The 23,388-nt window shown below is 26.0% G+C and overlaps 1 protein-coding gene across 5 annotated transcripts in view; it reads right to left on the reverse strand.

Moving 5' to 3' along the window:
• Positions 1-23,388, reverse strand: part of LOC113552749 (leucine-rich repeats and immunoglobulin-like domains protein 2) — a 105,143-nt gene that overhangs the window by 17,528 nt on the left and 64,227 nt on the right. For 2 of the 5 annotated variants that reach the window (XM_026955649.1, XM_026955644.1), the window contains exons 1-4: positions 6,475-6,841; positions 3,473-3,695; positions 3,270-3,406; positions 2,210-2,362 (exon numbers count right to left, since the gene is read on the reverse strand). In XM_026955649.1, the coding sequence (XP_026811450.1) occupies positions 2,210-2,362; positions 3,270-3,406; positions 3,473-3,695; positions 6,475-6,841 (880 nt within the window). Of the gene's footprint in view, positions 1-2,209; positions 2,363-3,269; positions 3,407-3,472; positions 3,696-6,474; positions 6,864-18,935; positions 19,090-23,388 lie in introns of those variants that run through there. The other 3 variants (XM_026955645.1, XM_026955647.1, XM_026955646.1) reach the window with 2 other exon arrangements.

Genomic DNA, 23,388 nt, shown 5'->3' on the forward strand with positions numbered 1-23,388 from the left:
ATCTGAATATAATGCAAATATGGTGGTAAATGAAAACATATACTTATTTTAAAATTCTAAATATCAGATTTTTAATAATTGTATTATTGAAAAAATTGAGGTGAGCTTACTTAATAATCACATTGTATAATAACACGTTGGCATGACGACGATATTATAATATGCATTTCGAATATTATCGTAATTCGGTTTCTAATTAAATGATATAATTATAGAAGTAGTGCTCGTTAGTTACCGAGTGTAGTTCGAAAAAGTGGTTCGAATTACCTAAAATTAGTCACGCTGATCTACTGCTTCTTATTATAAATTACGAATTCGAGTGTTTGTTGTACTAAACTTATATACATCACATTTTAAACCCACTGTTATCTACATGATAAATTCTTGGCGTTAATGGTGTATATGAAAGGTGAGTTGACGGGTAAATCATGCCCGCCTTTGGGATATTTTTTAGCGTTGGTGTTTTCATAAATAATTTATTACCCTTGGGCGTATTGATAATTTGTTGTTATCCAAAAACTAGTAACAAAGAAATCAGTCCTCTTTTATGTAAACTATATAAAAAAATAACTTGGGATAACGGCATGGCTTGGCATAATTAAATATACAGGTTATAAAGGTTGTAGGTATTAAAACGGGAGTACAAGATCAATCATAGATTGATGAAAAAACTTATCTATATTATTCCTTTAGAAATTTTTGTTTTTTTTTTTTACTCTTTTGATGGCAATATGAAAATAAAAAAAAATTGTTAAAAGATAAATTTGTCTTTTGGCAAAAGTACTGTTGAATGTTTTTGTGTGTTGGTGGGAATCCTCGTAATATGTTTTGTGATGAATTACAGTTTTTAAATCGCTTTTGAGCTTCAGATTGCGCCACCTTCTTGGCAACACCGTCATCTGAACTCGATGTATGTTTATATATTTTATAATATATTAGTCATAATGTTTGAAGAAAATGAATGGCTTGAAGCTTAAAACAAGAGAGTCATAATGTTTGTCTGACACGTTACTCATGCATAATACCATATAATATAATATTGTACAGTGATTTTCAACTTAAAAACTGTCCTATGCTGTGCGTTTTTCTTATCCTTGATCGAATTATCTTCTTTGTCTGAGTTGTGAAACTGTTCTTATGGGAATTTTTCAGGTACACAAACAAATGTTTCTACATACTGTAAAAGCAATTACTTACTATAGATGTTGATCCGAATTATTCTTTTCATGGTCAAATTTACGACCGTTTAGTTTAATAACAAATGGTTAAAAATTGTTTGTTTAAATATATTTTATTTCCACGGTACGGTATTTTTTTATGTTATTGTTTAACTTTCCACAATTATATTATTTTCACAGTTTTAAATATTATATTTTACTTTATTCGTTTATATAATAAAACGGGTAGAGGTATTCACCAATATTATAATATGATTTCCTTTCGCATAAATTCGAAATCTTCCAACGAAAGATTATGCAAACGTCGTAACAAAAGAACATTAATTCAATGGACCTTAATCCCGGTCTGATTTATTCGGTATCGCAATGTATTAAAAGGTACATTTGAATTCATTTTATACGCATATATATCGTGTTAAAGTGTAACCAGAGTGTAATGTGTAATTTAAATACTCCCAGTAGTGTGTGGCGGATCAATATATTATTTTAATATTTATACTCATAATATCAACGATAACCATTTTGATGGATGACAAAAAATATAAGTCACCTAATAATTAAAGATGTATTATTAATAATTGCATGTTTATAATACTAAATTACTATCTTAATCGAGAAACTACATATTGTGCCGATCATGTCGATAAGGCGCGTCGCACGTTGTGTTAAAAATACCTCTCTATTACATTATGTTTGAGCTTTTAGCGAGTATGGTAAACATTTTTATCTTTTGTTTCGGTTAAAATAACAACTACTTAAATATATTTTATACTCGAGTGTTTTATATGTTTTATGGTTGAGAGCTGTGCGATGAAAATTCAATCATCTTATAACTCGAGGGATGCATAATTCCCGAAAATATATTATACAATATATAGTATAATCTTTTAAATTGGATATGAAAATAATAATAATAATAGTAGTAAAATAATATAATAGTATAACAAAGTTGATTGTAGTTTTAGTTTTTTTTTTATACATTATAAAATTATTTGCATATTGTTATTTTTTTTTTAAAGTTATATTCTTACCTTCCAAACCGAAAAAAGCCTCTTCGTCAATACTCGATATTTGATTTCCGTCTAACTCTAATGAATTTAGTAGAGGTAAATGTCGAAATACTTTGGCAGGTATGTGTTTGAGATAATTGTGTGCTAGGATTAGCATATCCAATGTTTGTAAACCTTAAATAATAAAATATTTAAAATTAATATATGCTAACCTGACAGTAGTTTATTTTTTTCAGACAAAATTTTTTTGATCTAACAACCATAATTACGAATTTGACTGTAAAATATACTCGGTGGACCTTAAAAGAGTGAAAACAGCCACCACCATTACAATTGTAACATTTATTTATGATAATTATTTATTAAAACCCCACGTCTTAATTATTAATAATGAACATTATTATTACTTACTATTATTATTTATAATTTATCGAAAACATTGTTTTTTTAGACTTGAAGTTTTATATTACATTTTAATTATTATTTGTCGTTTTTTTAATTTATAATGTGTACATATTTTATTTTATGTTTTTTTTTTTTAATTTTATCATCTCTGAACCATTTTAATAATACTTTAGAGTAAAATTAAAAACGATTTATAGATCAGAATAAAAAACGCAATACTTATTAAACAAAATCTATACTCTTTTAAAAAAAATGATAAAAGTCCTTTACATCAATATAATAATTCTCGAGTTTTGAGAAAAATAACATTGAAATTATTTTTAATAAAAAAATAAAACATATAAAAGAGACGGATGTCATATGACGAATGCTTTAATTTAACAAACGTGGTTTAATATGTGTCATGTGTGTTATGAAATAAATTATTTTCTTAGCTATTAATATTTAATCTATTTAACATTTTCATCTACTTCATAACTCAATAAAAGCCGCACTTCGCTCAAAAGTTTACAGTAAATTATAATAATTGATGAGGAATTTGTGGCTACTAAAATAATTTCATATTAAATTATTAATAAAAGTAATTATGTATTATATAATTTGTATTCAAGTGCTATTAGAAATGTAGAAGTCAAAAATACTGAATTTTTAATAATAAACAATTTTTAATAATTACCTATGAAATCGCCTTCGCTAATCGACGTTATCTTGTTTTCTTGGATCTCTAATTTCTTTAAGTTGTCCATTGTTTGTAGAGCTCCAGTCGGTACCCGGCTCAATTCGTTACCTCCAATGTTCAATCTTTTCAGTTTTCTGTGGATCGATTCAAATCATATAAATCAATTAAATGCTATAGATAAAAAACTACTATGAAATTACTTCTCTGTGCCAGCGAACGCATTAGCCTCAATGTTTGTAAGCCTATTTTCGTACAATGTCAATATCTCCAGCGTGCTCATTCCCTCGAAAGCATTTGCGTGGATAGCGCTGATTTTGTTATGGTTCAAATTAAATATCAGCAATCGATCTAGGCTTTTCAACGCCGGAGTCGGTACGCTGCTTAATGAATTCTGAGACAGATCTAATTGGGTGAGCGCTTTTCCTTTTAGACATAAATAAACGTAGAAATATAAATATATGTAGATATTTCAAGTAAGGTTAATATGAGAAAAAAGATGTAAAAATGATCATGATACCAGATATAAAACCTTATAAACAGTTGCGAATATGGTTATTTAAAAAAAAGCTGAAAATCTACCAAAGAGCTATATTGATGTAATAATAAATAGTATTGTATTATAACTAGTTTTATTTTATTTAAGTTAATAAAAAAATTATGACTTGTTACAGAAATTCGGTAATTAGTAGCTACATATTATATTAAGGCTGTTTTTTAAACAATATACAACTTAATATAATATAGGCATTATGCACAGGGTGTCTCGAAAAGAACGATTTTTTTTAAATTAGCCGAAAATATTAATAGTACAAAAAAGGATAAATATAGCTTCAGTATAACATCCGGTTTATGTATGAAAAATAATATTATTCAATTGTCCTCCACTAGCTTGTTGATAGGCTGAAGTCCGGTCGAGAAAGTTAACAATAACTGCTTTTCAGTTCTCTCTGCTGAGTTTTATGAGGACGCCTCATAACCGGGGCTTTTGAGATCAATAGTTGAACCAGATTTTTCGAATTTTTTATTAGCCGACAAATCGATAACACGTTAAGAGTAACGTCCCGTCAGACTAAGATGCAGTCTTCGCACAGTGTCCTCACTACTTTCGTTAGATTGGTAAAAGGTCTTAACAACCAATACACGTGTTTCAATTGATATTCGGTTCATAGTGACACTTGTCAAAAACTGATTACACAACAGATCAACAATAAGCCGAAATTATAGTAGATTAAAAAAATGACGAGAATAATGTTGTGAACATAAAAAAAAAGTGGCAACTAATTTAAAAAAAGGCCTTTTTGAGACACCCTGTATTTATATTTACATCAAAAAACAACTCGTTGATTAAAATATTTTTTAATTTAACTTTTTTTTAAAGATGGTTTTTAGTATTTGTTTATATTTACTTTAAAGTAACACTCTTAATTTGTATTGTCAAGGTCCAAAAATCACGCGAACGATGATCAACATAATAATGATATTTTTGTTTTTAAATGTATAAGATATTAACTTTTTTACAAATGTGACAATCTAATAATAAAAATCCATAACTCCGTTGGGAATGTTCTTTACAGATAAATTTAAATTATAGAAAAGTTATTTTAAAAACGTATTTACGTATAATTATGTATGTATATATAATATATATATTTTGTATAATATGTCAAAAATATAAAATGTTGATATAGGTAGTTAATATTTCTACGAGTACCAAAATACTGAAAATAAAAAAGGTAGGCAGTGGGTACCACTCTGCTATATATTTTTTATTAGTTATCGAGTTGGTCACTATCATAGAATAATAAAAATTAAATATTTGTTTGAATATTTCATGGTTAGGTGCGCAAACGCAATATATGAGTTTTGAGATATTGTCAGGTTATTGTCAATAATCTCAAATTTGATACTTTTGAAAGTATTATTATTGCTGAGAACTTTTATGGATAGTGGCTATAATAATAAAGATTCGTTTAAAGTTTGTGATAGGTTGAATATGTGAGATTGTTTGAAAACGGAAGTGATGATGTATTAAAACCCATAGATGTTTTCGACATTTTGTACTTGATAGGTGTACAACTTTTCAAAATTATTGTCGAAACAGTTCGACAGAACGTAAAATCGACTATACAAGACCTACACAGATTTTATCATGTAATAATAATATCGTTGGCATACGAAATTCAATGAAATATATAACCATAGGTTCGTCTATTATATACGTCAAAATTTGCTTGCTAATTATTAATTTGTTTCACAATAATAATTTCGTACTATATTATTGTATTATATTATGATGTGTGTTTTACGTTTGAGTGTTGACGATGACTTGTGCTTGACATTGCGTATTGATTATAACATCTCCACGCGTTCCACGGCGTAAGCTTTTCAAGTGCCAGGGGGTTATAAGTTATAATATAAACTTGGTTTTAAGTTATAATTTAAAAACAAAAAAAAAAAAGTGTGGATGTTGTAAGTCGTTTTGCGTAAAATTTAGAGTACGCATTCAATAAAACATAATATAATACAATTTTCAGAAAAACCGGAAGTATATTCATGCATTGCTATGTCGTATACGCCAACAGTATATTATTATATTATTTATGCGTTTGGTTTTTGTTGAGATGTATACTTTAAAATTAAAATTTGTGAAATTTTATAATGAATATGAAAAAAAAAAAATAGAACCGGACATATTGTATAGAAACTATAGTAGATCTACCTATGACAACGAAACGACGGGAGAGTTGATGCGATAGAGGTTGGATCGGTTTGCTCAACCATGCCAAACCGGGGTTGTTTTATTGACACAATACAACTTTATACGATTATATTTGATTATAATTGTGGTCCATAATATTGCTATAGGTAACTAGACAACTCGCGTATAGCGGGAAAAGAAGAATATATTTGAATATTGAAGGAAATATTGGAGGATTTAATATGGGGTTGGCACGTTTAGGTGATAACTTTTGGGGTAGTTGAAGTTCCATTATGATGTATTATTATTTTAATTGTATTTATAATATTTAAATATAATATGTTATGGTGAAATGATATTTTTCACAAAACGATCGCGCGGAAACCTCACAATCATAATATATTATTATAATTCTAATCTAACCACCGTCCATCATATCGCCGTTTTCGACGGCCGCGGCTTATCGATGATATACAAACAACTACATTATAATTGTATGCTCACCGATAGAGCTCAGCGACGACTCTTCAACCACAGCCAGCGTGCTGTTGTGTATGGTGAGGTGCCGGATGTCCATGCCTAGGAACACGAAACCCTGCAACTTGGGAAGGTTGTTGTGCCGGAGCTTCAGGTAGAATATGACCAGCGACGGTTTGCCCTTGAGCACGGCCATCGTCTTGGATATGTGCTGCAGATCGGTGAACTCGCACAGAATGTCCAAACCGCCGTTCTTCTTCACCGTGCACACACACGGTGCAATCTCGCCGTGCGTGGGACATTGCTGAATGACCGGACCGCTGGCGGACCATGCCGGGTCCACGGAGACGGCCGACAGCAGGCCGCACAACACCAATACCGACGTGGGCACCATCGCTAGCCGGTGGTCGCCATACCTGTAACCAGATCATGTGACGTTATTGTAGTGACTGTAGTTTATGAACTCAATTTATTTATTTAATTGTTTGGAATATGTTCAACAAGCCAAAGGAGTACGGTTTACAACAAGGTATACAATTGAAATACATTTAAGATACAATAAATATTTATCACAAATACGCATTTATATACTCGTAATACATAACTGCATGTGCACTAATGAGAATAACTCTTTTACGAAAAAAAATGGTTATATAATAATATTATATACTAATGTCTAATTAGTAATTAACTATGTAATATATATAGAGTGATTCGCCAAAGGCACATTCATCACATATTTTTCTCCTGACTATTCTAATAATACATTTATTCAAATTATAATTTTTGAAATTTTTAAGTTTATTTACTTGAAGACCATATAAATGGGTAAGTACATAGATACATTTTATACCATTTAAGGAAAGTCTTGTGGTGATACAAAACACATTTTTTTAAATAACATTAATTTTATTGTTAATATTATTAAAAAGGTAATCTTTTTGAAAATTTTTATTTAAATAGGTTGACATTTGAACGAGTAGTTACTGAATTATTAAAATCTAAGTACTTAGGATAATAGCCCATTATAATACGTTTAGAAGGTATACGATGATTGGAAAGTTATTAGTTCTATAATTAATTAGAATTTTTTAATTTGTAAAAATCGTTAGAGTACCTATTATAGCTATAATAAGTAAACAACTATTAATATCCATTAATTTATATTTTATATTTAGCCATTATCTGGGACATTGGTTTTAACAATCATTTTCAGCATACAAACATTGAAAACGAAAATAAAGTAAAAATATTGTTAGCACGATTTAGTAGATCTAGTAAGATTATAATATTTTGAGGTTATCTTAAGTAAACTTAAAAATTCTAAAACTCATAGTTTTAATTAATTTGTTATAGAAATGAAATAATTGAGTGTGAGAATGGTCGTTGAACCACCTTAAATAACTCATAAATAAGAACAAATAATATTTGAATTCAAGTCAGCAGAATGGACACACGATTACGTATGAAATATCTGTAACGATTTTGGACCTACTCTGGAGTTTTTTTTATCCGTGTTGGTACGTGTCGGAACAGTATTATTACGTTATAGATAATACGACGTGTATTTACCGTATTATAACCAACTAAAAGGTACGTGAAAAATGTTTTTTTACTCATATTTGGACTCGGGAACGCATATAGTATACAATGTTATGGTAACTGTAGGTATTCATAACGTGCTAATTATTGTCTTAAACAGAAAAATGGTCGTCACAACATCTCGAGACGGTCATATGGATATGACTATTGTTGATTATACATTTTGGTTCGTAATTCGAAACGTATTATAGGTTTTATTCACATAAAACGTTTCTTAAAAGTTTTAATCAAGTTTCTGCAACTGCAGGACTATATCGATAACCATAGAGTTATATAGCTAAATTGTTTATCAAGCTGATCGTAACAATAACTAAAATGTTCTAAACTTTCTTAACAAGTAAAATAATTAAAATAATAATGATAACTAATTTTTGACTTATGTATTCAATTATAATATTTTACCAACGGAGGAAAACTATCATAAAACACATTTTTAAACAAACTAATTATTATATATATATTCACTAAGCACATGGAATATAATATAGTAAATCATATTTAAACAGTTATCATAAAAACCAGATTTAAAAATAAAATATTGCCGTGTGCTTGGTAATCATTCTACTCATATCTACCTAAATTATATGGTTATATTACTACAAAACTATAACATTTTTTAATATACATATAAAAAAAAACAAGCGCCAATTTTATTTTTTAGTTCGATGATGGTTTGATGTATATTTGTGAAATTAATTCAAGTTTATATGGATTTATAATAGCTTAAAGGAAATACTTAATACTTTTGATCGAAACTTTCTGTAATTTATTGTTCCCATAACCATCTGTTTATGACTTGTAAAAAGGCGTACAGACCATTGCGGGGTTCTCTATAAACGCTTTTAAATATTGAATCGATTTCCAGTTTAATAACTATAATAATATTTATATTTTATGTTCATAAATAAGTCTTTTTGTACTATATGCTATAAACGTATTTAATATATATTAAGTTTAGTTGGACTTGATGAATATTGTTTGAAAATGCATTACTGAAAATATTATCATAGGTTTTTATTTTGTACATGTTAATACTCGTGAGTATTAAACATGTTACGTAATTTATATTCAAAATAAATCGTGAAAATTGTAGTTAACGAGAAATTTTGTACTGTTTGCTATCTATCAAATATATTATGTATAATATTGTGATTTACTACTCTTAACAATAGGTCCCGAATGAGTTGAAAAACGACAATAACGGAACTCGTCTACCTTTTATGCAACGTAAAATTTAAATATCTCACAATACACGAAGAAGCTTTTAGGGGTATCGAAGGAGATATTTTTTTATTGATTAATTGTACTTTTATAGGTTATATTATATGATTTAAAAATATATACATTATATTTCGTTGATACAAATTGAGTTTTTTTTCATGGTCTTAATTTGAGAAAATGTGATATAATGTTTTTAAAAGGATGAATTGTTCATAGGAATGATGCGATTTATTTTTAATTTTTTTTCGCTGTGAGCTCTCAAATTCAATGGCATATTATCTTTTATTTTTATTACTGAAAATTGTATCACTGGATTTTCTGACTCTTATGTATTATGCCATTCCTTTGGGGCTTACACTAGATTGCATTGTATAGTAAATAGAGTGTTTGAAATTTAAACTTAACACATTATATTCTTGTTGTGTCTAAGCTTGAAAAAAATGAAGTTTTTAAAATGTTTTTTCACAAAGTTACAATACCATGTAACTTGTTTGTAAATATATAAAGTACTTAACCAGTCAAGTATAATTTTACAGTATTTACGTAACTTTTTGGTATCATTAAACTATTGTATTATAAAACAAAAATATTAAATTATAGTTTATAAAAAGAATATAATTTTTTTACATCACATACCTATATGAATATAATATTGACAACTGTAGTTAATTTTTTATTAATCATCCTTAATAACTATTATAGAGCCTTATAAAATAATTTTAGTTTTTGATTTTAATTTGAATTACCTAATTTAATTATAAATTAAAATACTTATCACAGTATATTTATATATTTAATCTGCATTTCTTGTATGAAAAGTTTTTAAAGTATCGAATGATGAATAAGTTTATAAGAAAATATATCACAACAGTTGAATAACTTTGAAAGAAATATATTTCAAGTGTCAAATTTTGTCAGTACTATACGATACGATAGATTAACATGTTATGATTAATATACAACGTTGAATAAAATATTTTTGTAAAGTCGATACTTATGAATTTATGGTAATAAAAATATAATAAAAATATAATATACATTATATATTTTATATTTATTGAGCTAGACAGCTCATAATTTTTACTTTGTATTAGACATTTGGAGTGCTGTAAGTTATACCTATTTTTAAGAAATTAGGAATCACTAAATAAAACTTTTATTTCAATTTATGTTTACGTTGGAAGTTTAACTTGTAATTTGCATACTTTGCACGTCTGGCTCACCGCAAACGTTTTGTACGTGTCTTGTAAATATATATAGAGTTATGTCTGCCAAACCATCGATTTTCTCATTTTAAACTTAATGATTATGTCAAAAATTGTGAAAAAAATGTATGTTATATAAGATATACATATATTTGATGTTATATAAGTTTATGTGCATCAATGGTTATCATACAATCAATATCGATAAGAAAAAAACCAAAGACTATTATTAGGTAAAATTTAACGCGAAATCACGTAGCATATTATGCAATAGAAGTTTTTGGTAAATCAAATTATGACTGTAATGTTGATTTTTATCAATATGTATAATTTGTAAAACCAACACGTAGATAAAAAAATAATCAAAAATTAATCAAAAATGAAAAAAAAAAAACTTTATGCGTATACTATTTACGAGATCACAGTAAAACGTTAAATATACGTTTAATATAAAACTAACTTTAGGTTATGAATTATAACTTAAAATTATTAGAAATTATAATATATTGTTTCAATAAGTATTGATTAGTATCGCCATAATGTGAAATTTTACTCCATTCTTTCATCATTGTCAATTAATTATTTTTTCATTTTTTGTGCTTTAGTAGATGTATTGTAAAATATATATAAAAAAGGTGAAGTAACTTTTTTAGCAAAAAGTTTAAGATTTTTCTTTATGCCAATATGCTTATTCACTTTAATATCTCTATTTATTACGATAATATATTGCACGTTTTTGAATGCATATAAATAATAAACATAACTTCATTATTCAAAAATTTTAAATGTATAACGTATATTCAATGCAGTTACTGAAATTTCCGCTGTAATTATCCGTATTACACGTTTAATATATTAAACTGTGAAATAGGTTTTAAATCTTTATTATCGATTTTTCCATTCTAACTTTCTATTTATGATTTTGTAAAATAAGTTTAATGTTTAAATAAGGTAAAAGTAATAATTTTAGAGATACTGTGCTTTATATTGTATAACAAAATTCACTGTCAAACTTCGAATATTATATTGTTTATAGCATCGGTTCTCAAACTGTAGTACGCGTACTACTAGTGGTCCGCGAAAGACTATATGATGGTACTTGGAGGGCCGTTTTTGGATAATAAATTCATTCAATTATTTAATTCATATATTTTTTTAAAAAACTAATAAATAAAAAATAATTATACTGTAGTTGTAGTATTTTACTGCTTTATTGTTTAAAATAAATGTATTTAACAATACAATTTGGAATTTGGATCGTTTTATTATTAATCATTAGTGGTACGCGACTTGTTGATAATATACTTAAGTGGTACGTAAAAAAAAATAGTTTGAGAACCACTGGTTTATAGTGAAGTTAAATTGAACTTGATCTGTTATACTACTATGACCGTTATAAAAATATTTAAGTTATAATAATAAAGTAGTGGAGAGAGCTTATTGTCGCAGTTACAGTGGACTAACACAGGAAAGCAAAAGTGGCAATTTTTTTATCGGCCGATTAGGATTGATTACCACACCCCAAAAAATCATAACTCTACTTTATAACAACTTGATGGAATCGGCAATGATTGAAAATATGTACTAATAATAATAATAATGTTTACCTTATTTTAAATGGTAACCATAGTAACTATGCCTACTTATAGTCGGACACCGAAAAATATCTACATTTTGTAATCTAATGTGTGTAGTTTATTTGAATACTAAAGTTTTTTTATTTTGTGCGTGTATGTGTAATTTTTTTAGGATACTGAAATAATAATTTAGTTGTTGTTTCGTTTAAATAACTAACGAAAATTTAACAACTTGAATGAACTCTGGTCTCGTGCTCCGTGGTTACATATACTTTCAAACGATAAATTGCCATGTTGTAGCGATGTAATTCAAAGTTTGAAATTAATAGTGATAAAATGTAAAATAAAAAATTTCAATATAGTAATTCTCAGAAATTACTTTTTACCTCTTTAGGTTTATTAATTTAGTCCGCAGTTCATTTTTAGTGCAGTTTGGAAATGGAAGAACTCTGTCACAATATCAAAATATATTACACATATTATGTTTTATGTACCACGCTGTATACATGTTAAAACTTTGTTAGAACGAAATGGTTATCTTTAGCGTGATCGTAAAGTAAAACAAGAAAAGAACCCTATTTTATTTCATATTTTATGCCGAGCTGTATTGAGAAACCCTTTTGTATTGCACGCAGGTAGTAAATTTTCAATGGATGGCCGTCGAGGTGGCCCAAAGGGGAACAATAACCATCTTTATTTTGTAACGCCACTAGAATAAATAATATTATAGTATATTTTGAAGAATTTATATTTTGAATATTTAATTGTAATGATTAGATAATAATTAAAAATTTTAGACATGCATTGACATACTTACTTACAATTTATCGTTCAATTATATTTTTTAGATACATTTTCTTACTTCAATGATATTTAAATTTATAATTGAATAATCAGCTTTTTTATACATAGTTTTTGTTTATGTGAGTTAGGTCTGAATATTTATTGTATAATAAGAACTTAATAGAAATAGTTTATTTGTTTTAATATTTAAAAATAGATAGATTGTTTTAAAGGTAATAAGCACTCAAGAAAAGTTTTAACGTTTTGGGAAATATTTGAAGATTTGTGGCACAGGTTTTCTTAAAAATGCTGGTTCACTACTCCACTCATCTAACTTTTATATATTATAAGTCTTATAACTAATTGACTAACTAGTAACTACCTAAATGTCCAAAATTTAAGTTTTGTAAAATTTATCATAATAATAAAAAAATATGAAAATACATATTTCAAAAAAGTTATGACATTGCGAGATAGCAAGTGTTTGCTTTTAAGAGAAAAGCTGAATGTATATTTTAGTGCTATTTAATATTTATCAATTTATTTTTATCTTTAATTTTAATAAAATGGACTATATTATAATAGATGAGTAAAATATGTTGTTTGCTGACTTTTCGAGTATTGATAACGAAAGATTATCTAATAAGATCGTCCATTACATCTCGGTCAAGAATTATTTAAAAAATAAATCGAATCCCGACCAAACAATAATAATAATAAAAAAAAAAAAAAAACGAAAATAAAAATATTACACTGTTGATTATCAAATCATAAATCATTAAGGTATCAGATAAAACTTAAAAACGAACGGCGAAAGGTGTAAGTGTACAATGTAAAATATATTTTGAAAGCTTATATTATTAATGAGCGATTTCCGTGTACGATTAAAATTTTAACAGTATAAAAACCGTGAATTGAGTTTTGTTTCGTTTGTATTTAGGTACCTATGTATACATTATATGTATTATTAAAACGTAGAATTTATAATTCAAAAAGTATATAAAGCTGTCTAGACCGTTATTATAAGTACAATGACTACGCGTATGGGCGTGTGATGGACGAAATGTGTTGGGTTAAAAAAATATATCACAGATTTGTTCGAAGGTCATAATATGTATTGTTCTCTATAGTACCTATATGTTCTACATGTTTATTTATATCAAAAAATAAGATAACATTTAATGTCAAATTTTATACCGTATTTGATCTGAAAAAAAAAAAAATAATAAAATTTAATAAATAATTCCTTTTATTCGCGTAATAAATATGTTTGATATATATGTGTTGATGTCTTTTTTTTCTTTTTTTTTTTTATCAATCGGGTTGTTTGATCGAGTAAATTTTATTGTTATTGGAGTTGAAGGACTGTAAACATTTTTATTATCAAATGGAAAAATGACGGGTTTGTAATTTGACCATAAAAGTAATGTTTATCCGTTTAGCCATATCTATATAGGTATAATAGGTACCTATATTATATTATACATGTATTTTTTTAACCGGATTTATTAGATATTTATTTACACGGATATAAAATATAGGTGTCAATGTATAATAATTTGTTTTCAAAATCAATACGCCCAATGATATTCACCCAATGAATAATTTTTAATTTATAAATATCAAGTTGTTTTCAATGTGAAATTCAATCCAGAACCACGTGTCAGTGGGTTAATAACAATACATATACGTATCACATGCATATAACGCGATTAAATATTAAATTTTCATTAGGTAATTGATATTGAACTGTTCAAATATTATTGGAAAAATTAGGATTTTTGCATTTACAGTTAAAATATTAAATTATATATTTTTATGAATACCTAATTTGTCGTTTTAATTATTCATAACGTTAACGTATACAAATGTAAAATACAGTAAAAAAAAAAAACCGTTACTAAATAAATCCATTTTAAAATTTGATTAGGTACGCTCAATAAAAATGTCTTTCTTGTTTAATGGAATACTAAATTTTATATTTTTGTATGGATAAAATAAGTGAAATCGTATTATAATCAGTTTATATTTTTCTCGTGTTTACTGAAAATAATATAAAAGTGAATATTATGTTGATGAAATTATTGTATGTTTCAAATATTTTCTAATAAAACGTTTTAATAAACGATATTCACATTTCTCTTACTTAATGAATTGTTTTTGATAGCTAATAACCATAGAATATTATTGGATATGAGTAACTACCCTTATAGAGAACCAACGAGTTAACTATGTTCAAATTTTAAATTATGTAAATATATGCACAGTAAATTAGTATCGTTACAAGTATTCTAATGTTTTTGTTAATGTAGCGTGTTAGAGGAAAATATTATATTATAGTTTTTAGATTTAAAATTTTAGTTATGGATTAATATGCACATTAAATTAACTTTTCTACTTCATTTTTATTTGACAGATGACCTGAATAATTGTATACTTTGTTTTACTATACTGTATTATGTTTGTTTAAAAATATATTAGAACAATTATTGGATATTAAAATTCTTAAAAAGTCAAGTTCTAGAAGAGTGAATTAACATTATAATATCATAAGTAGGTACTGTAACACAGTTATTATTAAATTATTATTTTATAATACGTTTAAATAATTTAATAAAAAATCACGAACGAGAATAATAATAATATTATTAGGTTTTATATTTTTATGGATCATAAAATTATTTCTTCTCATTTTTCAGCAATCGTCACCATATTAGTTTAATGCAAAGTTAATAATTAAACAAACTAAATAATTTGCGTTCTCAGAAATTATTATTTAAAAATTAGTAAAAATATATTTGATTTTCATTAATTTAAAGTCCTTCTTCTAAAAGAAAAGCACATTTAAAAATAACTAATATTAAAAAATTCGACGAATTTCTATCGGGGCGAGTAGTTTTATATTTGAAAAGTCATTGTGTTCGAAACTGATTTTAAACAGATCCCGTGGTTAACCCAAAAATGGTTCTGATTTAGTGCTCCACAGTAGGTAATACTGTTGCGAAACTAAAAAAAAAAAAAACAAACAAAAAATACCTTTTTAAAGTACAGTATGTGTTCGATTTACAATCTATAAAGTTGCCACATCAAACGTTTTGAGGTAGTTTTTTTATTTATCCAAACAGTGTTTTTAGAAAAATACTGTATAAACAGCGGTCAAACAAACTTGCTAGGAATAGATTACTTAATATATACTCAAACCACTAGGAATCAAAAATTTAATTAAATATTTATATTTAATAATCAATAAAAAATAGTTAATTAATTTTATTTTAAATTTATATACATAGGTATTTAATAATAATATAATTTAATACACTGAGCTTTTACATAAGTTATTCAGTTGCTCGCAGTGAGTCCCGCAGTACTTTTTTTGTGAAACATTAAAATTATATAAATATAGAAAATCTTTATAAATAAATAAATTGTCGTTATTAATTATTGAGGTGAATATTTATATTTTATGGTCTTATTTTAATTTTATTAAATCTACATTACATTATTGTATGTAACTGTTAAGGACGTGGAGAAGGAAAGCTTTTAGAATCTGCGACGCCATGCCGTTGGGTAGTAATTCTTAATATAATAATAAAAAAGTATTTTTTTGTTCTAATGAATAAATATTTACCTAAACTATAAGGGATAAAAAAATATATTTTATGGACTTTTTGATTACATAATGTGTTTATATTATATTAATATTAAAATAATATTCAGTTAATATTTAAATTAAATTACTTTTTACTTTTAAAAAGCTAAATAAACAATCAAAGTAACTATTAAAGATACTTATTATATTTAATAGTATTTATGTAAAATATTTTTTTCAAATCATAAGAATTTAAATAAAAATGTTTTGATTATAAATATGATATTTTTAAATTGTGATATACTTAAAGTATGTTTAATTTATAATTTATTAAAAAAAAAAAAAAAGAAAATATTGTGGTATAACTAAATTAAAAGATTAGATAAGATTGATCCTTATGTTTTTTTCATTTATTATTTTATTTTTCCAGGTTTTTTTTCCATTTAAAATTGTATCTGTAAATGGAGTGTTAGTATACAACGTAAGCTATTACATGTTGTTTTATCCTCCGATGCTAAAAACTAACTATATAAATATAAAAAAAAAATGGGGAAAATATAATATCATGACTGTTTAATTTATTTTTTTTTTTTTATTTATGAGTTTTTTAAAATTTATTTCTGATTATGACGTTATAAATAATAAATTTATTATAAAAAAGCTAATAATGCTAAACAAAAAAAATGATTTGGTTCTATAACGAAATTCGACACCAAATAATGGCTTGGTAATCCCATAATGTCTGAAAGTACATTATTTATATTTTCTTAGTAACATTCTACAAGTAAACTAATGAAAATTAATTATCTTTAATAATATATTTAAATATGTGTATAAATCCCAATGAATTAAGTTTTGGTAACTATATTATATACCTACTGTGATATTATTATTAATTATAATTTATTTTTTTCAAAAGTAAATTTCGTATAAAGTATAATACTATAATATTTAAAATTTTAAGTATTGGAAATATTTTTTTTTTGAATTATGGTATTAATGTATTATTGATATTATACTTTTATTTAAATATTAAATAAATATTGGCTGCAGTTACATATTATTGAAGTACCTATCACAATATGACGTATACGGTATACTGCATTTTCTTGATACATACTGTAAATATAAAAATATAAGGCAAGTATTTGTACTTATAAAATTATATAGGATAATTATTATTATTTGATAATTTTATTTAAAATATCATTTCAGTTTCGTTTAAATTTTAATGGTATGGATGTAAACCGACGTTCAACAATTAAATATAACGTCATATTTAAGGTGCTACTTTACAAAAAATTAATATTTTTTAATCTAAATTGATTATGTTCTACTTTTATTTGACTTTTAAAGTGTTATTAACTATAATCTACAAACTATTAGAGAAAAATTAGAAAAATATACTAGAAAAATAGTTGTATAATTATTTAATTACTAAGAAAATAATTAAGTTTAAAGTTTTAACGAAAGTATACGATTTTAGGGTTTTCGAAGGATTGTCGTAATATTTGCAGACCACCAGATAATTTAATAGCGTTAATTTTTATTATTAGCTAAATGATATTTTAGATTGCAAATAATAATACGCTGGATATTAATTTAAAATTTACCGAAGATATTACCTCGAACAGTTTACAAATAGCTCATTATTATTAAATAATGTTTACGAAAATCTCAACTAGAAATATTGATTGTAATCAATAGTTTATTCTAAAATAGTGTTTCAAGAGCTCGCGTGTAGATATTTATGACCCATATATACCTATTTGTTCAACTTTTAGAAAAGTTAGTTTCTGTGTATGAATATTATAGAAGTAAGAACATATTACTTCAAATTCCCTGGCGCTTGAAAAATAATATAAGAAATGAAAATACATATTTTATTTCTCCATGTTTTGTGATTTGAATCAATTCAAAAATATTCATTTTGATGATTTCTCGTCGAGAGGGAGAAAAACTTTATAAAAATTGTCCTCATAGCAGAATTTCGTTACCGATGTTTTACAACTAAATTTATAATCCCAGAATATGTGAAAACGCATTCTTATTTTTTGAAACAACATTAAACATTTTAATATATAAGTAGTTTCATTAAAAATTGTACTTTTAGTTTATATTAATTTATATTCACATTAAGTTTTCTTGGAAAAAATGTAATGGTTATATTTCAAATTATATATACATCTTTTTTCCAAATTAAATAGTAGGTAGTATATTAGGTACCACGTAATTATGTTTAATGATCGTTATAATTTGATTTTAATTCCTTGTAAACAAAATGAATTAAATGGAGAGATGTTTTAAAAAAATGTAATGCTTAGGTAATAGACTCAATTTTATTTATTTAACTTGTGCATGTTTTTTTTGTTTTCATAGTATAGTATAATGTAAATATCAGTATTAAATATTAAAAGTTACCTAAACAAAACTATTTTAGGGTTATTAAAAAAAAAAAAAAATTATAATAATAATAATACGAGTATTTATCATAATAGATATTATACTAACTTTTGAGGTTGAAAGAATGATGGCTGCACGTATAGAAAAAAACTTATTTATGATGTTTTCACACAAACATATTATTTATAGTATAGATTCTATACAACTATGTATTTTTTGTATCAGTTGAGAATGGACTTCGTCCGTCATGTGAATATGCGATGTGATAACTTATCACTGATAAGTGTTCTAACGATTCGGTCTGATCACGTACGAAGTTTAGTAAGAAACTGAACATTTTTTTTGTAAACCGTATTCATATAAATAAAAAAAAAATGTCTTAATATACAAACTGTCGGTAGATACCTACCATATGCTGACATCAGATATTGTTTTGTTAAATTGATTTATAGTGATTGTGTAACAATTAAAAAATGATATGTATGATAATACATGTTATGTATTATTAAATACCACTTTGGCTCCAAAATTGGGAGCACCTATTGCTATTTTTACGGTATTAAAAATAACGTTTTGTCCGTTTATTTTGTTTCAGCCACTGTAATATAGTGAAAAATCATATATTATATGAATGTGATTTTTCAAATAAAAATGCATCGCTGTTGATTTCAATTAAAGAAAATATAAAATGTAAAATTATTTATTTAAAGTTATATTTTTATAAAAATTAATAACGTTTAGGGGCATTAGAAAATGTATAAAGTTCCAGTCACTACTTTTAACTTATTTGTTAAACCTATTTATCAAAAGACGTGAAAGTCAACAATGTAATTTTAAATAAATATTTGAACTATTTTTTGCCGTCTTATTTGTAGAGTTATTGTCTGCTTCAGTTTAATCCAGTTCAATAAATAAACGTTTTCAACAATATTAATTACTCTAATTATTTAAAGAGCATAGTAACTATGTAAAATTGTAAAATATCCTAATTTAAAAATGCTTGTTGTGTATAATATATTATATTATAATGTTTAGAACAATCTAATTAACAAAATATAATGCAATAATAACTAAACTGTTATCTATTGTAAGTTACAGATAATCGTAATCATCTAAGTAATTGCATTTACAGCCGAATTGTTATAACTTACAATTATCGATATAATGTTTAAACTAAATATTTTTACATGTTTGTCATAGATAGTTATTAATTATATTATGGCAATAAAATAACAACACGTTGTAAATTTAAAAAGTATTATTAATCACAATATATATTTTTAATTGGAAATACAAAACAGCGTTAGTGAACTAAAACTTGTGGGAGGGGGAGAAGAATGTCTATTCACTACAACATGGTTATTGTCTGTCTGACAAGGGGCATTAATGGCAAATGCCATCATTTTTTTTCCTGGGTACCATACATTCTTTATTTTTTTTTACTGATGGGTTTTAAAAAACTATTAAAATATTTAAATTTAATATTATGATTACAACGTAAAAGATAAAAGTCACTTATGTAACATAAGTTATACTGTTTTATTTTTAAATATCAACGAGTAGAAGTGATTTTTTTTTAAAATGTTTTATTGTATAATACGAAGAAAATATTTTAGGGAGTATGGAATAAAAATGTTAAAGATCCAAAGGCCCATAATACTTTGCCAAAATTTTAAATACCTAATAAACTTATATTATTATACTTTGTTTACGTATACGACACGGGTGACTGCGACGTAGAGCTCGATACGTCTACACGAATCGGGAGCGATAACAACGAAAATCGTTAAGGGAAGCGTTATATCTTATTTCTTATGCAGCGCACGACACCGAAAAAGACGTCCGCCGCAATAATAACACAAAATGGGACTGGCAGTAAAAATATATTATCTCGTCGGTGTAGGTTGGGGTGGGCCGTGTGTGTGCAGCAGCAGCATCAACAACAACAATAATAGAATAATAGTGTTCCAGTCCCCCGAAACGAAATCAGCGCGGGAAATATAATATTATTGTAGAACGGATGCAGACAAGGTGTGTTTATTATTTTCCTGGGACCGTGTGTATTCGGAAGAGAATCGATCGAGTTTGTAGCTGACCATTTATCGAAATCACACATCCAAGTCGAACGAATACTGAACATAGTGCATAATCATAATATTATATTATTTGATATTGGTTATCATTTGGTTGTCGTTTTCGGTGGGAGTATTATTATTATTATCGGAGGCAGCGGTGACGTTCCGGTTACGGGTCCACCGATAATTAACTGAAAGAAAAGTCCGCAAAATAATCCCCATCAAACTATTTAACATCATTTCAACGAGTATTGAATAAGTAAATATTTTTTTCTTTTCATTGAAAAAGATCGGAGACTGTAACTTAACATCCTTCTCAGAGTCTTAGAGTGGCGCAATTACGTAGTCGATAAATGGTCAAGTTTCAGTTTACATATTTTTTTTCTTACCTCGCATTCTGATTGTATAATGTTATTAATATTGTATACTATTATCGAAATATCTAGATAAATAATATGACATATTGTTTTGTTGAGTGCTTTTGAGAATATTTAAATAATTAAATATTATGCAACCGATCAATCGCCGATTGTTTAAAAAACATTTCTGTTTTTTTATACTTACGTACAGGTTACATGCAAGTAGCATCAATTATCAAGCTGAATTAATTAACATATGAACATAGCTTTTCCTCAATACAAAGATCAAAAAGTTAGCTAAGAATTAAGAAATATAATAATATTATATGTACAAAATATATTATATTATACTCAGTAAAGCGACGTTTCGCCAATATTAAACAAAAAGTTTTGTTTAAAAGTTTAATATTATACAATATTATAAAATACTATGAAATAAAATTTCATTTAAATTTGAGCACTAAAATATTTAAAACTACTAGTATGATTTGTAATTGAATTATACATTTAAAGACGATTCGGAGAATTTGTATAATTGGTTACGGTTTACGGAGATGAGCGGTGACACAGTTGGTGGCGGTGGTGTGGTATTTTTAAGGAAAGCTAAATAAAGGACTTAAAAATGTAAATGAAAAAAAGGAAGAATTGCAAGCGTCCTGTAACCATATATTATGCAAGGAGCGTGGTAGTCGTAGTCGTTAGTAGTCAAAGCGAAAGGGACTTCAGTAATCAATTGCGAGTATATTCAAGAATATTTTTTGTTATTGCTAGTGTTTATGAACATTTTTTAACCATAATGAGAGGCTTATCGTTATTTCTGGGTACATCCATGAGAATTTAAAAGTTAGTGAGTATCAAAGTATCAAAGTATGGCATGTGTTTATATGCCATTAATCATTATTCATTATATATTATTACGGTGTCATTTATAAATAACACATACATGTTAATATATTATAGGTAACGCATAATGCCATTATGTAATATTTGCGTATAGTGTATCACGTGTTCTTGTTTATGTGTAAAATTAAATACGTGCATACATTTTTTTAGTTAAATAAAACCTTTTACAAATTAGGTTTCGGCCATTGGATAATTAAATGCAAATCGTTTGTTAAAAATGAAAAACAAACTATATGATATCCGTAAAAATGATTTAAACAGTATTACGACACTAATGTTTAATTCAGGTGACATTTATTTTTACAAATGAGTATGATCACGAATGACAAAAAAAAAAAAAAAAAAAAAATAAATGGAAAATTATGTATACGTATTTTTGCAGGGCTTGTGGAAAAAAACCATTTCATCGAAAACTGCGTTACACGTAATAATATGTACCCACATTAAAAAATAATAATAATAATAATAACAATAAACATTATTAATGGAACGAAAACTAACTTTAAAGGTTTTTCTAGCAAATAATAACAAAAAAAATTAAATATATATATATAATAATAATAATAAAGTATGGTAGGCACTTATATTATTCAATGTGATTTCGAGTGAGCACTGTCTAGTAGTGTTTTCGTTAAAGATTATCAAAATACGAGTTGTCGAATAACTTAACAGCGAGAAAAAAAAATATAAATGTAAAGTAAGGGCCATTAATGTGAAAACTATGGCGTTCGTTCCGTAATGTCATTGCAAATATTTGACGTTGTTTTTATTTATGTAGTATTAATGATTTTTTTTTTTATGTCCTACAGACATTAATTTTACAGTCAATTAATTTCGTTTCTAAAGTATTAAGATGATGAATTTTTCTTCTCTCAAAACTAAAATCTAAGGCTGCTGATATGTTTTTAAAATTTCAAAGTATATTACTGAAATACCCAAGTTTAAACACAATTTAAAATTAAATTTAATTAAGTAATTCTAATTACACATATTTTACTAAAATTCAACGAAAATATTAAGAACTGTTTTATAAGCTAGAATTGAATACACGGTGGAAATCTATACACAGTCCATAATGCTATTACCTAAACGCATTGACTACTGTAAACCGTTAGATGATAAATGTAATTATTCGTTTGTTATATATATTTTTGTGGGTTATTAATAATATCATATAGTCAACGATAATAAATCACTGTACAAAAAGGTAACATGCAGCCTTGA

The sequence above is a fragment of the Rhopalosiphum maidis genome, chromosome 2, assembly GCF_003676215.2.
Source record: "Rhopalosiphum maidis isolate BTI-1 chromosome 2, ASM367621v3, whole genome shotgun sequence".
NCBI classification, from domain to species: Eukaryota; Metazoa; Arthropoda; class Insecta; order Hemiptera; family Aphididae; genus Rhopalosiphum; species Rhopalosiphum maidis.